Source organism: Vigna unguiculata, chromosome 1 (genome assembly GCF_037176805.1).
Source record: "Vigna unguiculata cultivar grain cowpea cultivar isolate G323 ecotype 2 chromosome 1, ASM3717680v1, whole genome shotgun sequence".
Classification (NCBI taxonomy): domain Eukaryota; kingdom Viridiplantae; phylum Streptophyta; class Magnoliopsida; order Fabales; family Fabaceae; genus Vigna; species Vigna unguiculata.
Genome location: NC_140792.1, coordinates 32976621 through 32997036, shown reverse-complemented (window position 1 = coordinate 32997036; position 20416 = coordinate 32976621). Strand labels below are relative to the sequence as shown.

Genomic DNA, 20416 nt, shown 5'->3' with positions numbered 1-20416 from the left:
TAAAAAAATAAAAAAACATGATTAAAATATTAACATATTGATTTTGAAAGAGTTATTTTTCTATCAATTAGTTTTAAAAAAAATTAATTTTTTTCTAAATTGTCATTCAACACTATTTATATGGGTTATTTGAACTTTGTTTAAAATTTATGAATGTTATGTATTGTATTTTATTTAAATTTATGATTAAAATATGTGATTAAATATTTATTTTTATTTTTTTTGTAAATATCTACGGGTAAAAAATTATATAAGTGCCCACATAATAAATACCTGACAAATATGAATACAGATACAAGGTACAAAACAACAAATAAAGTACAAGATATTATTGACATTCCTATTCACGTAACATAGAGAATATTTTAATATTTTTATATCGGTTATTAGAAACTTAGCATTAAAAATGGGTGCATCGGATAAGTTTAGACCAAAGTAGACGTAGTTAACATAATAAGGATATAATAATGATCGAAATTTACGTTAGATTTTTTAAAATTACGTCTTATTTGGTATCAAACTAAAACGTATAAAACATAAAGGTACGTAACAGTACAATTAAACCACTTCAATAATCAGGAATAATGTAACGTAAAACAAAACATTTATAACTAAAATTACTAATTCTATATATCACTAACTATAAAGATTTTAGTTAATTATTAATAATAATTTTAAATTAGTTTCTAATTTTAAATTGTAGTTTTTAATTTTAAATTAGAAAATAATTTATATACTAATTTTTTAATATAATTAAAAATTTAGTAATTGTTAAAAATTAATTTAAACTTTAATTTGCAAATTAATTATATTTTTTTTTGTAATAAAAATTATTTATATCAATAATTTTTAATTTATATATATTTAAGTTAGTTGGTAGAGTAACTAATAATATTTTAATGATTTTTTTAGCGGTGTATATGCGTTATGCTTCATTTATTTAAAATATTTGTTTAAGTTAGTTAATTACATATTTAACTATAATTAAATTAAATACACATGTGAATATGTATAGTATACTTTAAGATGTAACTGAAAAAAAAAATCTTAAAGCAACTCTCAGCTATTAAATTTTTTATTTTATATATGGAGTCCTAATTAGGAACTTTCATAAATGGTCTTCTAAAATATCATATATATATATATATATATATATATATATATATATATATATATATATATATATATATATATATATATATATATCATCTCTTTTAAATATAATGCTTCCGTTTGTTTGGGTTGAAAATAGTAATGGTTTAAAAACGCTTTATTTTAAATGATTTATGTATAAACAGAAATTGGTATATGCATGCTTATGATAATTTTTGTTAACTATTTTTTTTTTCTACTATATATCTACTCTTTCAGAAAAAGTAACTCGGTTACATAAAAAAGTAAAAAACTTATTTTTTACTTACACTTTTTAAATAAGCTCACCCCAAACATATTAAAAATTATAGTAAATAATTATTTTATTACAAAATTCTTCTTTGGAAAAAGGGTTTAAACAAACATAACTAATATTAACTTCCTTACCAAAAAAATAAGGTACAAATTGTTATTAAAAAATAAAGAAACACAATTGAACAAATTAAAATGAAAGAGAGACTAAAATAAAATGTTAATTTGACATAAAGTTGAATTCTTCTAAATTTAGAGAGGTTCTCTTTTCAACACATTTTTTTTATCTAAAATGAAAAAAAAAATTACATGAATGAAAATAGAAAACAACTATGTATTTAAATAAATAGAATATAGGTAAAAGAAGAAAAAAAGATAAATTATGCAAGATACTACTTTTATTGCTAAAGAAAAAAAGTCCTCATTATCTCCTATACCAGCCAAAACAAAGAAATCAAAGAAACTACCTACCAAATCTAGGACACCGAAATACACTCTAAAAACCCTAATAAAGGTCACATAATCCCATATTAACCATTATCATTGTCTACTTATTTTCCATGGCAGAAGCACTTAAATTCTCTTCACATATTTTTATTAAGTACGTTTTCTCTTATGGCTATATAACCAAACTTGTCTTCCATTAGGTTCCTGGGTTGGCCTTGCATTTTTCTCATATCCCTGTGAAACAATGACCAATTTAGATAAGGTTTCTGATCATTTTAGATTGAAAAATGATTTTTTGACTACTAAATTCTGATAACTTTATCTTATAATCTTAGGCGTCGTTTTCTAATTGGTTTCCATTTTTTTATTTTTTCTTTCTCAATATTCCAAAACCACTTAAGAGATGATATCTCATGTTGTAAGATAAATTATCAAAATTTAGTAGTCAAAATATCATTATCCTTTTAGATTTGGTGCTCTCTGGTGCTTAATTTTCTTACGTGATGAACAGCTTCTTTCAATGCTCTCAACTGCTCCCTTGATACTGTTCTCACCTGTAATACATATGCAGTATGAGTTTGCAAAAAGGGTTTTAGCAGAAATCGATCTAAACTAGTTAAAAAGTTATGTGAAAGAGTGCAGAACCTTCTTCACTATGGTCCAAACAAGACCTTCAGTGCATGGTGGAGTTGTAAGAGAACCAACATATCTGTAGTAATTTCTGCCTCCAATCTCCATGATTCCTGGGTTAATAACTCCTAAATCTATATCCTTGTCACCCAGTGATTTTAAGTCCTTCAGAAGCTGCCAAAAGAATAAAGGTTTTGCTTTAAAAAAAATAAAATAAAAGATTGTGATTGATCATTCTGCACCATACACAACCATTTCATTCACACCATTTAGACATATATTTCATGTCTAATTTACTTTTACAAAACTCATGTATAAAATGAGATTTACACTCATTTATATACTTTAAATTAATTGACCTGATTTTTAGTTGATGAATTCTGTACGAACATTCACAAGCTGTGAGAACAATAGCAAACCTTTGAAAGCAAGCGATCTGGACGACCAATTTTATACCATATTCCAATAACAGCAATCTCTCCTTTAGAGTTTTTATGAACTGCATGAAGTTCCAACTCAAAACTACAAAAGAAGCAGAAGAATCATGTCAATACAATCCTAAAAAAGCTCATTGCCATTACATGAAGCAGTTAAAGAAACTAAATGAAAAACAGCAAAATCACTTTGTTCCATTGAACGTGTGTTCCGAAGGTGTGTGCCAATGACATTGAATCAGTTCATAATAAGTTCCACTTATGTTAAGCTTCCCTGCATTCCCATTCCATTGCACCTGTCATGTCATTAACAGTAATGCGTTCATGTTAATCAGATTTTCCAATGTATTGATGCTGCAATATAAGATGCAATGCAACTAATTATCGGTGTAAAGTTGATTCTGAATTAAAGCATTTTGTTGTAACATTCAGAATAAAAGCATTGAAAATGAGTTTTATTGTGTTTTGAATTTGTAAACGGTGATCCTAAGAGTGAAGTGGTGGTGGTTTTGGCTCACCATGATGGCATGACCGATATTCTTGAGAACAGCAGGAGCTGGTTTGTAATGTTTTTGAAGTTGACCCAATTCAGGAAACTGGTTCACCACTTTGTCTGAAAGATCAATGGGAGATTGTCGTTTTCCTTTCCCACATACTGTCCATTTTGGGTTCAGACGCCACCATTTCTCTGGTCCATTGCTACTTCCTTCTTTGTAGCCAAATTCTGCATCTTCTGTTCACCAAAAAGAGAAGCTTTTATGAAATGAACAACAAAAAGTTAGAATTGGAAGTGCCTTAATGTTTCAAGAAATGTAGAGTTTGTCACTTCACCTCTATTTTTTTTTTTTTTTTCAATTTATCAGCAATGATAGGTATGAAAAAATGCACCGTACATGCACTTAATGAAGATATTTGCCACACAAAGAAAGAACCATTTTTTTCTTTTTCAAAGGCGTGAAGAAATTGACCACATAATATAGGAGGAAACGTTGGGTAACAATATATAAAAAAAGTGGGAAAACATCATGAAAGAAAAAGAATATGGCTTCACAAATATGTGAAGAGACTACTAATTTTTTTATATGGTGAATCCCGTGATGACTCCAAAAGAAAGCTGTAAATAAATTATGAATGTTCGGTCACTTAAAAATTCTGATATTATATAGAATTTTTTTTGTAAATTTGTTAAAAGAATTAAATTTTTTTTTCTAAGAATTTTAACTGATATATAATTTTTTCGTAGGTAATTATTTATAATAAAATTATAAAATTTGTAAGTATTGTTTATAAAATTTGTTGTGAAAAGTATTTTATATAACATATTTTGCAAAAAATTTCACAGAATTTTCTATAATTTTTTTTTCATAACAAAATTTATAAGTATTTCTTACAAAAAAGTTTCAAAATAAAATTGACAGAAAATATGAGTTTTTTTTAATAGTGAATAACGTAAAAGAAATGTAAAGGGTTTCCAGTTTAATATTCTTTTGGATTTTTATCACGATGAGCATATACATTTCCAACATGGTGGAAAAATAATCTCTAACAAACAACAAATCTCATTAGAATAAACTTTAACTCATAAATCTGATAACATGTTAAGAACTAAAATTTAAATTTGACTCAACCTCAAAAAACCAGCTTATAAAGTGATATTTGTGTGAATTTTGAGTAAATTTGTGTGATATTACTTTGATACAATAAAAAACCAAATAAACAATTTTCAGATGAAGATCTTCTGTCACAATATAAAAGTAGTGTAATTAAGGTGGTGATTAAATCAAATAACATAGACCTGATTCATACCAGTTTTAGAATGAGAAAGTGATGATGCAGGGAAAGTAGAGAGGTAGAGAATGAAGAGGAAGAAGAGCACAGAGAAGAAGTTGAGATTGGTGTGGAGATTCATTATTGTAGTTGTGAGTGTTTAGTGATGAACACTCATGTATATGTATATATTGGTGGCTCTTTGTTATTTTCAAGATTTACAAGAATATATTTTCACATCCTATAAGCTAGTTCCATTTGAAGGCCATCATTCACACATTGCCATCAAATGTGCCTACTTTCACGAACTATTTACTATGAGCATTAGCAATGCACAATAGAAAATGTTTTTATTTTAATTAGTGACAAGTAACTTGTATTAAGAAACATATAATAACTCTACCTTGAATAAATTATGTCGCGTTAGTTTATGATAAGATAAAGTTATGGAAGCAATACCAACCACCAATTTATTTATCTACCAATAGAGGAAAAATATATAAGTTAAGGAATTTGGATGGTATGCAGGGATGTAAAAAAAATTCGTACTCGTGGGTATTCGCGGATAAAATCCACAACGGGTAGAAAATGAATATTGTAAATGGATACTCGCAGGTAACGGATACGGGTATTTTTAATACCCATATGTTAACGGGGCGGGTATGGGTGTCATAGTATCCGTACGTGGATACCCGTACCCGCTATACTCTAATTTAAATTAAAAAAAATAAAAAAAACATGATTAAAATATTAACATATCGATTTTGAATGACTTATTGTTTTATCAATTAGTTTAAAAAAAATTATTTCTTTGTAAATTGTCATTCAACACTATTTAAATGGGTTATTTGGACTTTGTTTAAAATTTATGAATGTTATGTATCGTATTTTATTTGAATTTACCATTAAAAGATATTGTTAAACATTTATTTTTATTTTTTTAAAATATACGCGGGTACCCATGGGTATCCGTGGATATTAAAAAATTATGCATATACCCGCATAATGGATACCCAACAGATATGAGTACGGGTACGAGATAAATATTTATTCAATGAGTAAGGTATGGGAGACTACTACTCGTATCATACCCACCCTGTTGATATCCTTACTTATATGATTAAAATATTAGCCGTATCCTACCTGTCCTGTTGACATTCTTAATAATATGATTAGGAGATTCGAACTATAAATCAAGAAATATTCACTAGGAAAATATTCACTTTATTTAATTGATTACCTTATGTAATATTACTGTAAATTACGAATTGTATTTGAATTTTATTTTCATGATTTCAGTAATAGTTTTTTTTTAACCTTTTTGAATATTTTCGTTTGTGTGACATTATAGATATTTCATTACTTTCATGTAACATGAATAAAATTGTGATTTTTAATAATTCTTTGCAGTAAACAAATAATAAAATAGTGTTTTGTGTTTCATGATAAGTCTCACGGTAGTACATAGGCATGTCAAAACGGATCATGCCGGCCCGTCAGGAAAAGGGCAGATCAGATTAGAATTTTCAATCCTTTAACTCGTTGTAGTTCAACTCGTCAATTTGGTGGATCAATCCGACCCGACTTGTTTTTGATTGGTCAAAATGGACTGAGCCGACCCGTTTTACTACTCCCAGCACTATGAAAATATATCATGACTTAGTACTAATTAAGAAATTTTTATTTAAATTCTAAATTGACAATATAATTTGTAATGTATTTTATTATTTAAAGATTTAGTGATTCAAAAAGCAATTAATATTTAAATTCGCCAATAATGTGTTATAATAACAACAATGAAAAATATTTTGGTGTATATATTTATAATAAATAATCAATAAACATTAATGGTTGAAATTATTTAAATTTAAATAAATATAAATTAGTTTTAATCTAAGCGTGTATAAGTTTAAATGAAAAAGTAAATAATGACTTAAACAAGTTTTCTATGTCTATTCATAGATTTTTGTTTTAACTTTTTCTTAAAATGGAGTATTATTAACTGGTCTCAAAATATTTGTAGTTTTATTGATGGGAAAGTTGATATTAAATAGATATACGACTAAAACTATATAATAAAGTGCATATTTAATTTTGTGTTAAATTGATGTAGAATTGATTTTCTAACGCATAATTTATATGTGTTTGATTTCCAAAATCAATTAAAGAGTAAAAAATTCACATAGACTAAAAAGCAACTAATTCATGCTTCCACGTTGAAAAATTACTTCAGCTTGATTTTCAAAATCAATTAAAGAGTAAAAATTCAAATTGAATGAGGAACAATTAATTACTGTTTTTGCGTTAAAAAATTAATTCAACTGAAATCAATTTTTCAATGCTGAACGAAACACAAAGGGAATGTAAATTTCTCTTACAAACTAGTTTTTCTGAAGTTGAATAAAACTCAAAATTCATTTATAAGATTTTATTAAAGTTTGTCGTAACATAAGCCTCTTGAAATAACTTTATCAACCATTATCGCATCTCTCTACAAGTCTTTACTTTCATACTGAAGATATTCAATCCTTAAAACGTGTGTGTAACGGATTTAATATATCAACTTAGAGAATATATACTTAAATCAACGTTCTAATTTATTAGTTACCTAATTTGAAGAAAAAATAAAGTGCTAAAAAGAAATTAATTGTATATCAGAGACCTGAAATTTATATCTAGGTCTAAACTAATATAAATTATTATAATCTAATTGAAAATAAAATACTTAATGGTTATTATATTTCAATTTTAATAAATAAGTTATGATGTATTATTTGTAGTTCTCGCACATTGTTTAAGTCTAAATTAATATAAATTATTATAATCTAATTGAAAATAAAATACTTAATGGTTATTTTATTTTAAATTTAATAAATAAGTTATGATGTATTATTTGTAGTCCTCGCACATTGTTTAAGTCTAAATTAATTTAAATTATTATAATCTAATTGAAAATAAAATACTTAATGGTTATTTTATTTCAATTTTAATAAATAAGTTATGATGTATTTATTTGTAGTTCTCCCGCATTGTTTTGTTACACTTTTAAAATATCATGTAACATTCTCCTGCTGAATGTAATTTGGTCTTTCTTCCTACACCTCCAATCTTTTCTTTAAATTCCTAAAATACCTTTTGACCATTTAAAAAAATTCATGAACATCACACCCCAAAAATATTTCCGGATGTCGACTTCCGAAAGTCAAAATATACGACTTTCAGAAATCAAAATATATCACCGAAAATTGACTTCCGAAAGTCGACTTCCGAAACTCAAAAATCATTACTGGAAGTCGACTTCCGAAAATAAAAAATCATCACCGGAAATCGACTTCCGAAAGTCAAAAAACATTACGGAAGTCAACTTCCATATATAAAAAAAATTATATATTTTATTTTATTTTACTTTTTAAAACCGTATTAAAAATTAGAAAACATATAAATTTTTTTAAAAAAATTACTTTAAAAAATAGAAAAAATAAGTAATAAAACTACTAAATAAAAAATTAAAAAATAAAATTGATAAATAATTTAAATTCAAATAATAAAACTTTAAATAGAAAAAATGAAAAAAAAATAATATATACATATATATATATATATATATTTAAGTTTTATTATTTTAATATAAATTATTTTTTAATTTTATTGATATTATTATAATTATTTTATTTATATATTTTATGTATATTATTTTATATTTTATTTGAATTTTTTAATTTTGTTTAAAATTTAAATATTTAATTTTAATCAAATCTTTAAAGTTTTTTCAATTATATATATTTTTTATATAATTTTAAAATTAAAAAATAATAAAATTTTGACTAAAAATTTTATTTAAAATTTTAAACAAAATTAGAAAATTAAAATAAAATATAAAATAATATACATGAAATATATAAATAAAATAATTTATAATAATATCAATAAAATAAATAAAATTAAAAATAAAAATAAAAAATAATTTAAATTAAAATAATAAAACTTTAAGTAAAAGTAAATATATATATATATATATATATATATATATATATATATATATATCTCGGAAGTCGACTTCCATATATTTATACTAGGGTAAACACAACCTGTGTGTACGCATTTTTTGAATTATATTTATAATTGATGATATTGTAATGTTATTAAGTTAATGAACAAAATTAAAAGTATATTTATAGAAATTAAAGTGAAATGTATGAAAAAAATATGAGAAAAATAACTGTTGATGAATAGTAAGAGAAAAAAGAAGAAAGAGATAAGTAAATAGTTTTATAAAAACTTGTAAAATTAAGCGTTAATTTTTAAAAATATAATAAATAATTAAATTATATTAGAATTATGAAATGTGGACACAAAAGAGAGAATTCCCTTTATATATAGTTATAGATATATAAACGGATTTTGACTTCCGTTTATATATATATATACGGAAGTGTGACTTCCGATTTTATATATATATATATATATATATATATATATATATATATATATATAATTTCTTTTTTCATTTTTTTTTAATTTCAAGTTTTGTTATTTGAATTTAAATTATTTTTCAATTTTATTTTTTAATTTTTTATTTAGTACTTTTTTTACTTATTTTTTTTACTTTTTCAAGTAATTTTTTTTAAATTTATATGTTTTATAATTTTTAATACATGTTTTAAAAAATAAAATAAAATAAAATATATAAGTTTTTTATATACGGAAGTCGACTTCCGTATTGTTTTTTGACTTCCGGAAGTCGATTTCCGGTGATGATATTTGATTTCCGGAAGTCGACTTCCGGTGATGATATTTGATTTTCGGAAGTCGACTTCCGGTGATATATTTTGACTTCCAGAAGTCGACTTCCGGTGATATATTTTGACTTCCGAAAATCGACTTCCGGTGATATATTTTGACTTCCGATGATATTTTTTGACTTCTGAAAGTAGACATAATTTTGGGAGTGTGATACATGCGGGTCAAAGGATTTTTTGGGAATTTAAAGAAAGTTTGTAGGTGTAGAAAAAATTTTGGAGATGCAGGAAGAAAGACCCATGTAATTTTGACATATATTAAAATACTTATATATTAAAAATTAAATTAATTACATTTAGTGATTTGATTAGTGTTTGACTTTTCACTCATTTATTCAGATACTTTGGAGAATATAATTCTTTTAATGTTATATCAAATTATATTAACAGAAATTAATTCTATCCCCTGGCATTTAGGTTAATTCACGAAATAAATGATATATAAATGATATATATATATATATAATTAAGAAAAATTAATTATAATAATTTATAACATTAAATATATTTTTAGTCCCTCATTTTTTACCAAAAAATAAAATTAATTCCTCTTTAAAATTTTAAATCAATTTATCTCTTATTTTTAGAAATTTAATCAAAATTTATTAAAGTAAACATTTTTTTTAACTAATATTAAAATGAATATATAACAAACAGTACAAATATTATAATGAAACATGTTTACTTAACAATATTTTGTTAACATAAATAAATTAACATATTTTTAAAATCTAGAACTAAATTAAACCAAAATTTTGAAAATGAACTAATTTAAAGTTAAAGGACAAAAACATATTTAATTCTAATTTATACAACAGGAAATGAACGGTTAAAAACATAAGAAAAAGTATACTCGTATGCATTGGGCAGTGTTGTGATAATTGTTGATTAGGGCAAAATGTAAGAAGATTTGGAAAGTCTTTTAATCGTGGTTCTAGAAATGTAATATTTGTTGCGCCATTCCGGATCATAAATTTAGAAAAAGAAATATAATTTAAATTGTTGAATAACATGACAGCATTTATTTGGATGAACTTGGTCAAGCATAAGATACACTAATTGATGTAAAGAATCGATATCAATATTTCATACAATTCTACAAGCGGTTAACTCATTTGGAATCCAAGGGTGGATCAAAATCATATTTTCTGTATTATTATGACTTGCATTTGTCGTGGGCAGAAAACAATTCCTATTAAGGATCTCAATGCAGATAAAAGCAGTGATACATGATAAAGAATAACAGCACCTGTGACATTTGAGAAAGTAGGGAGGCCCAAGTGCATTGAATCCTTTGTCTGAGATAGCATGACTTTATCTATGAACAAGTATGGAGAGCACAGGTAAGGTATACAGCATCAACACTTGGTTACCATTTAAGTTGGTGAAGCACATAAATCACGTTAGCGGGGTCCTGTTCTTGCCTCATTTTCCAAGCCTCACTTGAGGGCACAATGCCCTGCTTGCAAAATCTACGTACAATCTTATTTGAGCAATGCCTGAGCTCAGACCCCAAAAAATAAACAATCATGGCCTGAATTACACCAAAACAAAATTATATACGTATGTATTAGTAAAGTCCACGGTGGTCAGTTTCAGCCAGATTGAGTATAGGAGACATAATTACCAGCAGAAGCAGATTTAAGCCTGTTTTCATACCATCATGAAAATGGGGCACATCAATTATGGAACCTCAATGTCCATGACCTGAGTATCTTCTTACCATCGAGAATATGAATGTCCATATGTCTTCCAATGGTCCCGTCCATTTCGTCTGTTTGAAGTTCTGTCAGAGGGAGATTTGTAACCATCACATGGTCTTCCAAACCCCCCATAAGCATCTGAAGATCTCCTGCTTGTGCCACCTCTGTTACTTACCTTACAAGCTTTCCTTATATCCTCTTCCAAATCATACTCCGACCGCTGCTATCAATAAAGGTACAAACTTATCAGTTTTATATAATTACAAAGGAAAAAACCTTCTGCAGTAATTGTTCGATTCCATCGTAAAATCACATGCATTAAGTGAAGTTATCTTGTGTCCCAAGAAATTGATGCAGGACATCCCAACACTAGATACAAAAAATTATGCCTTTTAACAGAAAGAGCGTGTAGGCATGTTTTCTAATTAGCAAGGCCAATCAATCATGTCTTACGGACAACACTAACTGTCATAGTCACATTTTCACCACAATTCCTAACCCATTAAGAGGAACCTAGTCCAATACTGGCTGAAAGAAAAAAAAAGGCCATCTCAAGGCCACAATAATGCCTAAACTACAGGAAACACCACGAATTCAGGTGTAGCGAAGACAAGGAGTGAGAGCGAGGCAGAATGCTCCATCACATATTAATAATGAGAAAGAGAGTTAAGAGATATTTTCAAAATAATGCCACTTATATGTTGCATTCTGATTATTAACATGTCTGTATCCCTCGAGCAGAAATAAGCTCTGCATAGGCACATGAGCACAAGAAATGCCAATCCATAAGATAAACCAAAATCAAACTCTCTATGGATGACATCCAACTAGATCAATACATACTACTAATGTTTAGGTTGTTAAAAACTCAATAAAGTCCAATTCAAAAATTATTAGAATTATACGCTAAGATAATTGGGTATTATAACCTATCCACTCTATAGGGTTCAATTTCAACCAGAATATAGAATCAAGTATTACATATGGTGCGCTATTAGTTGTAGGAACAACACAGGTTTTACCAAAATTATCATAATGGGCAACATTACACAAGAAAACTCGTAAAGATGTAAAGGCTCATTAAACTACTGCCTATCTACTTGTTAGCTCTGTTCGCAAAAAAACTAGCACCATAAAATATGTTTGCTCCAGCTTCAAAATGTTTTAAGACAGGAATGAACTTAGGCTTTTCAGAAGAGCATGTTAATGCAAGAATATAGTACAGGTAGCCATTCAATCATTATTTGTTAAGAATGCATTCAGATTCATTAACTAGCAAAAATAATCATGCACAGAACCTTGGCTGGGTCTGAAAGCACAGCATATGCTTCTCCAATCATTTTGAAAAGCTTATCAGCATCCTTGTACACCTCCTGTGAGATTTCCTTCCAAACTTGGCCATCGTCTCCAACTTCACTTCTTGCCAACAACTGACCAGCCTAGATTCAAACCAAAAACAGATAAAATAAATTTTAAGTAAAAATGTTTTGAAAGCTAAAAAAGGCTCTCTTTTATCCAAAAGCAAATGAAAACAGTTATACAATGTAACTATATTACAGGTACAAAAAGACTTGAACCTTGTCCGGATGATGTCTGAGAGCTGCCTTGTGGTATGCCTTCTTGATATCTGTTGCTGTATCAGCTGATTTGATTCCTCTGGAGTTCACATAACAAAACAGAATTTACATTTGGTCTTTGGATACTCAGAATTTGCAACTATCAGCAATAGAAATCAGGAGAGTTAAATGCATGATTGAACATTGAGATATGTATTGGTATCATGAGATATAGTGAATAGAATCGAAAAGAATTTTAATTGACCAATGCAAAATAAATAAATACTCTGAAGGTTGATCCTCGTGTAACTAGTTACATTCGACAATTTATAATACAGAAACTGTGATTGGATCGGGTATAATCTAGTGAGAACCAGTTTAGTTGCTCATACTCGTCACATCAAATGGGCAAGACCTTGATAATTTTGTAAACTTCTGGGAATCCATGACACTTCTAGAGGATTGTTTCTTGCAGCTTGAGGACAAAGTGATAGCTTTAGAGCACAGTATTGATAGGAAACATCCTACAGTGGCAGGGATTAGAGCCCGCAGTGGGCAGTTGTTGATATCAGTGGAAGTAGTGAAATGTTACAGTACCTACACAATTTTTTAGTGAAACGATTTAATCTCTATCACATTAGCATCCACGTCCAATGAGGGTTGGCTCAATTAGTATGACCAAACTGTGTCAATGCAAACATCTTAGGTTTGTATTATGCTACTGGTCCTTCATTTGCAGGCTGACCCTAAGTATTACAGTAAGCCTTTATTGAGGCTGGAGGGTTGAGCCATGCCTTGATGTAGCAATAAAGCAGACTTGGCTCTTAAACTTTGAATTGATTTTTCAGGAATTTACCCCCCCTAAATCACAATTTCATTTGTTGTACAGAAAAAATTTAGGGCAGGTAATCCTTAATTGAATAAAGAACTTACAAAATGAGGTAAACATCCAAGGGTGTCCCCTTTTTGGCTTGATCTTCCACTGAAAGAAGACGTTGACGAGCTTGCCTTGATTCTTTCACACCTTTCGATCCACTGGGTGAGTCAGACTGTTTGTCCCTTTCATTAGATTGAGTTTCAAGAACAACTATAAGTCTCTTAAGGTCACAAGCTGCTTGTTCATAATCTCTAACCATCTCAAGTAAGGTGGCTCTTCTTGAAATTGCCTACAAAATGAGATCAATGAGATCTCCTGTCCCCTCATGAGCAAAACTAGAGTCAAACAGAAAAAGAATCATGATTGTTTCAATGAAACTTCTATCCGTAATCCATATTACTCCAATACTCCGTATATTTCAATAGGTGAAGCTAGATTTAATAAGAAAATCCAAATAGGCACTCGTGATTTTACCTAATTGAAGGGACATTAGAAAGACATACCTTTGCATAATTTCCATCAAGGGCAATAGCCACACTACAGTCTGCAATGGCATCGGCAATTTGGCCCAAAGCTTGATGAGCAGCAGCACGGTTGCAGAAACATATTGCCATAAAAGGACATGATTTAATATTGCATGATAGAGCTGCAGTGTAATTCTCTATAGCTTCTGTATACTTTCCCACTTTAAAGTTTTCATTCCCTGCCCTCTGTTGTTAAGAAGAATAATAAAGATCAATTTATTAATAGCCATACGATTGGGCCCAGAAAATATAAAGAGCAGAATTATTGAAATAAAGACAGTTATAAGTAGAGATCTACCGCCTCCTTTCTCAAAAGAGCATAAACTGCAAATAATTTCCTTCAAATAACAAAAGATTATGGCTGACTAACTTTCCACCCCTTTTTAATATTTTCCTCAACAACATCCTAGATAGTTCTATATTGTTATCAATTACCGAGGTAATCCTATATGTAATTAACTTTCTGATAATCCTATCCTAAATCTACATGTCAGAACAAAACAGCAATATATACCAGCTTCCTAAATAGTCCACAAACTCCTTATACGAAATTTTGAAAAGAAAAAAAAAACAAAGTGGTAATAGATAAGCTTCCTTAATAGACAAAATATTCCAATCTGTTATTTCTTGCTCCACCTAGAGTAGACTTTTCAAACCCTGGGCCCACTGTATCAGCATAATTTCTACCGTTACCTGGAAATACTAAACTAAAATCTGAAAACCATTCAAATGAAGAATAAGAAGCCAACCTACTTACTCTATTGTATAAAAACCTGAATTAAATGGATTCAAGAATCAACATTATATTAGTGATTAATACTTTCAAAAAGGACACTGAAACAATCTTATTCATCCTGGTGTCCATGCGTCATAGTATTTATGCTTTAGGTCACAGGGAAACTAACTCTGAGAGGACGGACAAGATGTTTTAAATATAGGCATTTTAATTCAGGCAATAATTTAGGAAAAGGGTGTTGTGTTGTGAAATTACCTTGTGTTCTAGAAGTTCTCTTATTGTAGAAGCTAATGATAATGAGTCTTCAATATTATCAATCACACACCTACAAAATTGAATTGATCATAATTCGCAAGGCATCCCTAGCTTTTGAAAATTAAAACTTATGTTGATTGAAATGAAAAATGAGAAATTAGCCTTGATCAGTAATCAATTGAATTACTTGTCAGTAACAGACACAAGATGCTGTAATTGCTCTAGAACATTAAGTGATGCCTCAAGCCTTCCCAAACGAAAGTAACACTTGGATATCACTGACCACCTCCACAATTTTACACTAGAGTAACTATCACACAAGGAACTATCAGAAACCGGAGCATTGTTTGCCAAGACAAAATTTTTCTCTGCAAGATGCTGACTTTGTTCACAAAGCTGAATTGCTGCTTCATACTTTCGTAGCTGCAAGACATTACAATAAACAAACGGCACATTTTACTATCCATGCAAAATAATTCAGAAAAACAACGAAACAGAACAAGAGTGCAAAAGGATGAGAGGAGAAAACAGTTGGAGTATAAAATACCAAACATAGAGCCTCTGCCTTCATTTGCAGCAATTTCTCTGAGTATAAACTTATAGACAATGCCTTAGAAACTAGTTCCAACGCTGTAGCAGCTGCATCAGAAGTCCTCTCTTTTAAAAGTTCGGCAGCATTATTTATACACTTGAGAACTTCCTGTTAATATGTATTAACACTTTTTAGACATCTAATAAGATCATGCACACCTTAAAAGATAACCAGGAGAAATAGCAAAATTGAATATTAACTGCTCCTCGAAACACTAATATCTAAGGTAGTGATAGTAGTGGATTGTAATATAAAACTGATAATAATATTAGTACAAGTTCACAAAAATTCATCAAATCTACAATATCAAAATTGCGCTATCCACATAAAGGAAAAAATCATTGAAATACCTGAGCCTTTTGTAAACCTTCAGCTGCTTCAAGTATAGCCCTCCGATCCAAACAAACAACACTACCTGATTCCATGCACTTATTAAAACACTGCTGAGCATTTTCGACTTCCCCTAGCAAAAGGTGGCAGCTGGACAGGAAAATCATTATCGTCACTTGAGTAGGAGAAAAATTAAAGTCCTATATAATTTATGATCTAAAACAAATACAAGTACAAAGAAAAAAAACTCTTACCTAGCAGTTCTCATCTGCACTTTCGGAAAGGAAGGGTCCAGAACTGTAGCCATCATGCAGTCTTCTAGAGCCTCTCTAATCCTTCCAAGACTCATTCGTGTTGCAGCACGATTACTATAGCATAGTAAAAGAGGCTGAACCGAGCTTCCAGATCTTTCTCTTGAAGGTACAGAATTTATTCCTATTGTGTAGAAACCCTCAGCTTTAGAAAGATCTCCATCTTTATAGGCCTGGTTTCCCCTAAATAAAATCATGATTTCAGATAAATAAACCACGCAAATTCCAGGAACATTAAACAGAAATCCGCATAACAAATATCAAAAACTAATTAAAATATATTTATGAAGGAGATGATTTCTTTTATGGTCGGTACCTGAGTCTCCACTTGTCACAGGCTGATGACGGAATTGCCTCTGATGATGCAACATCCCCATCCTTGAACTGGCCATTTATCTGAGATGTATCCATCACATCAGAATTTGATGACATGTTGGCAGTGCTATGTGGTGAAAATTGTACAGAAGATACAAACTTTCCATTCACATGAGGCGAGATAACAGAAGTGTTGCACCCCCATTTCCTCCTATATTTCTTCTTTTGTTGACGCTTTACTGATGGAGTACCAACCACAGTTGAAGATGCAGAAAACGAAAAATTTTTCCCCTTAGATTCATTCAGACCAGGAACAAAACGAAAAATATCATCCTTTTGCCTTTCAATGTTTGAGGTGAAGTCGACACCAGCACCAGCTGAAGCTCCTTCTGCACTACCACCACAGAATTGCTCAGTTTTCAAATTAGGCCAGACTATCTCAGGGCCAGAAGAATGAGAATTGTCAACAGATGAATTTTCAACTCGTTCATTATTATCCGGATCTCCATGTCTTCTATCAGTTGTACTCATATCTTCTCTCCCCGTAGTAGGCAAGTTTTCTCCTTTATAATCAGTAGGAATTGTTGAATGCAGATCATCTAATCCTTTAGAAGCATTTACATCTTGACCACTTGCTGTTGTTTCCTGATATGGAGAAAAATCCATTGGTGAGTGGACACCAGAAGAATCAGGGGTTTTTAGTGAACTGTTTTCTTTTGACAAATGATCTGGCCCTGTCTGTTTCTTGTTTAAAGAATGAAGCTTTGATTTTCGCCTTGTACATTTTGATCCTTTTTCCTTACATGATCGACCCGTCTGTGTGGATTCAACTTTTCTATTTAACTTTGGAAATAAGTTGTCTTTGAAACAAGAAGGATCCCATATTGGGGGTTTGAAGTCAGCAAAAGACTCTTTGGAAGCCTCTGGAGTACTTGCAAACCAATTATCGCCCTTATCACCATCTGCACTTGAAGAATGGCCCATGGAAGCATAGTTTGGATGGGAATCAATACCAAATGATGAGAAGGAAAATGACGCTGCCGCTCCATTCACTTTCGAATCTTCAGACACATAACATCCTGGATTTTTGCCATTCTGGAAATCTGTGACGCCTTCCTGACTAGTGGATGGCTTAGAATGTATTCCTGAAGAATCAGAGGAAATACCGCAAGCAGTTCCATTTTGAACGCCAACGTTCCCAGAAGCAGCATGAGCACAGAACTGCTGACCACCAGCTTCGGTTTTTGAACTAACACTAGAATAACCAAAACCGATGTCATTTCCTCCAAAAACAAAACCAGCAGCACAACCATTGGCATGTGAATTCTTCGAATTCCCAGTAATATCAACACCCTCAGAATGTTTAATGTTAAGTTTCTCCATCTCATCTGATAAATTAACACTCGACTCTCTACCACTATAGCTACCCCCAAAGTGATCACGTTGTCCACACTCAAATTCATACTTACATTCCTTCACCGCACCCGAATCCCCCAACCCCACACTACATTTCCCCTTTTCTGTACTCAAGCCAGAATCCAAATTATCTCTAGAAGTACCAAAAACAAACACTCTACTCTTCAACTCCCCCTCCGAATTCGACCCCACCTTCCCTCCCTCACCAAAAACCGTCTCCGCAACACTCTCACCGTTCTTTATCGATCCCTCGTCACTCTTCCCAGCACCAAACACAAATTCCACACCACCACTCCTGATTCCCCCATTCAAATCCCTAGAGGAGTCAGACTCAACCTTCCCAGCACCAAACACAAAACCATTGTCACCACGAGAGTTCGAAAAACCACTCTCCAATATACTACCATTACTGTTTACCTGATCAGCGCGAAACGGATTGAAGCCGGCATCACCGTCGTCGGCGCCAGCTCTGTTCCGGGACCTGGCCTGCTGAGACGCACACTGCTTGCGCAGTTTGACTAACCTCGGTCGGGACCTCGTGCGCGCGGCGGAGACGGAAGGGTTTAAGCAGTCAGCATTAAAATGAAGGAAGGAAGAATGCGGCGGCGCCTCCGCGGAGTCTATCGGAGATTGGAAATGGAGTGCGGCGGAAGACGACATTGGAGAAGAGTAGGGTTTGAAATTGTTGGTTCCAACGGGTTTGAGAGTTCAAATTCTCAGTCTCCCACAACACAAGGTGATGGAAATGGTTTTGGGGTAATGTATTGTAATTTATGATTTAAGATTTGGGATTGGATTAGATTAAATAGATGGAAATGGTTTTGGGCTAATGCAATTTAGCTCGGGATTTATGATCCCAAATTAGATTAAATAGATTTAAATTCAAATAATATAATAGAAAGAGTGAATAAAAAGAATGAACGAGACTTTGGGAAGGCATGGTGGTGAGCGTCAACCAGTGTGGGACCTACCTAGTTAGGGATCCTTTACCTTTTCGCTTTCTTATCTTCCTTCTATTTTACTCTTCCTTTCATTCACTTGTCTAATTACTTAAGAAAACTTTCAGTTCTAAGAAAATACGAAATTAAAAATATTTATTTTTATGTTTGGTTTCTGCTTTAAAAGACAAATTGAAAAAAAAATTAAGCTAATATATATATATTTTATTTTTAAGCTAATATACATATTTTATATAACAATGAAAATGTAAAAATGTATTCTTTTAAAACACAATCTCAATTGTTCTAAAAGCGCAAGCCTCTCTCTTTTTACTCAACTCCAGTTCTTTTTCCTCTTCAACTCAACCTTATTGTTCATCTTTTTCATATGAATATTCAAGTGAGAGTCTTCTAGTTGAAGTGAAAGCCTTCTAGTTCAAACGAGAGTCTTTTAGCTCAAGAAAGAAATCTAGCTTAAGTGAAAATGCTGCAAAATTTTAATTCTTTATTTTTAACCTGTGATTGACTGAGTTAATTTAAAAAATATGATGTATGAAGTTATGCATGGATGATGTTAGTATTTTGATACTTGACTTGGTATGTTTTGTAAAATATCTAATTACTATTTGAAATTTGAGATGAAATTATTTATATGTGAATATGAAAATATGATTAAAGGATGTACGCGTGATTGTGAAAGTATTGTTGTGAAAATATGATGATAATAGTTTTGTAAATATATATATATATATATATATATATATATATATATATATATATATATATGAATATTGTATGTGTTTGAATGTAATTCCATGGGTCTCATGGGAAGATTTTATAGTGGTGTTAATTTAGAGTATGCATTTATGGATTCAAGTAAGGTGGTATCTTGAAACTGTAATGATCATTTACACTCAAATAGAGTAAAATAGTTCATGTGGTGAGAGTAGTAGGAGGTCCTAGTCTAAGGTAGGATACTAGCCTTAGATGATCATGGATTAACCTAGTGTGTGGTAGGGTGAAACCCATTGACAAGGGCTCTACAGAACAGTAGAGGTCACCACAAGTACAAGTCTCTAGTGATTCTGATTCGAAATGCATGTATCCGGATAATCGAGTTTAATGTCAACTATTTGTGTGCAGTTATGTGAATTAGTTGTAGTTACCCATGTATGAATTATAATTGATATGATTTAAACGGTTTTAGGACAACTATTTTGTATACTAGCTTACCCCTTATCCTTGCACTCTATGGTCTTGTGTTGTTTCCGTCTAATGTGATGATCATCATTTTGATGGGAGCAGATGATGTTAGAAATTAAATCATGAGAAAATATTTTAATTATTAAAATAGTTGAATTACAAGAACAATTTTGCATTGT

At 30.4% G+C, this 20416-nt stretch overlaps 2 protein-coding genes across 3 annotated transcripts; both read right to left on the bottom strand.

Annotated features, from left to right (window-relative positions):
* Nucleotides 1-1907: 1907 nt before the first annotated feature.
* Nucleotides 1908-4824, bottom strand: LOC114190541 (alpha carbonic anhydrase 4-like). 2 transcript variants are annotated; one of them, XM_028079475.2, is made up of 7 exons: nucleotides 4722-4824; nucleotides 3434-3648; nucleotides 3105-3211; nucleotides 2901-3003; nucleotides 2497-2655; nucleotides 2352-2405; nucleotides 1908-2085 (listed from the first exon to the last, which is right to left on the bottom strand). In XM_028079475.2, the coding sequence occupies exons 1-7, from the start codon at nucleotides 4822-4824 to the stop codon at nucleotides 2002-2004; spliced, it is 825 nt and encodes a 274-aa protein (XP_027935276.1). In that variant the 3' UTR covers nucleotides 1908-2001. The 2 variants fall into 2 exon arrangements, with proteins under 2 accessions (XP_027935276.1, XP_085525662.1); XM_085669536.1 differs by having other exon boundaries at nucleotides 3434-3645.
* Nucleotides 4825-10480: 5656 nt separating this feature from the next.
* Nucleotides 10481-18956, bottom strand: LOC114183653 (uncharacterized). Its single transcript, XM_028070745.2, has 12 exons — nucleotides 16682-18956; nucleotides 16309-16548; nucleotides 16075-16204; nucleotides 15680-15832; nucleotides 15320-15555; nucleotides 15133-15202; nucleotides 14121-14327; nucleotides 13674-13906; nucleotides 12762-12840; nucleotides 12483-12623; nucleotides 11109-11404; nucleotides 10481-11015 (listed from the first exon to the last, which is right to left on the bottom strand). Exons 1-11 carry the CDS (start codon nucleotides 18754-18756, stop codon nucleotides 11201-11203), a joined length of 3768 nt encoding a protein of 1255 aa, XP_027926546.1. The 5' UTR covers nucleotides 18757-18956; the 3' UTR covers nucleotides 10481-11015; nucleotides 11109-11200.
* Nucleotides 18957-20416: the final 1460 nt, after the last annotated feature.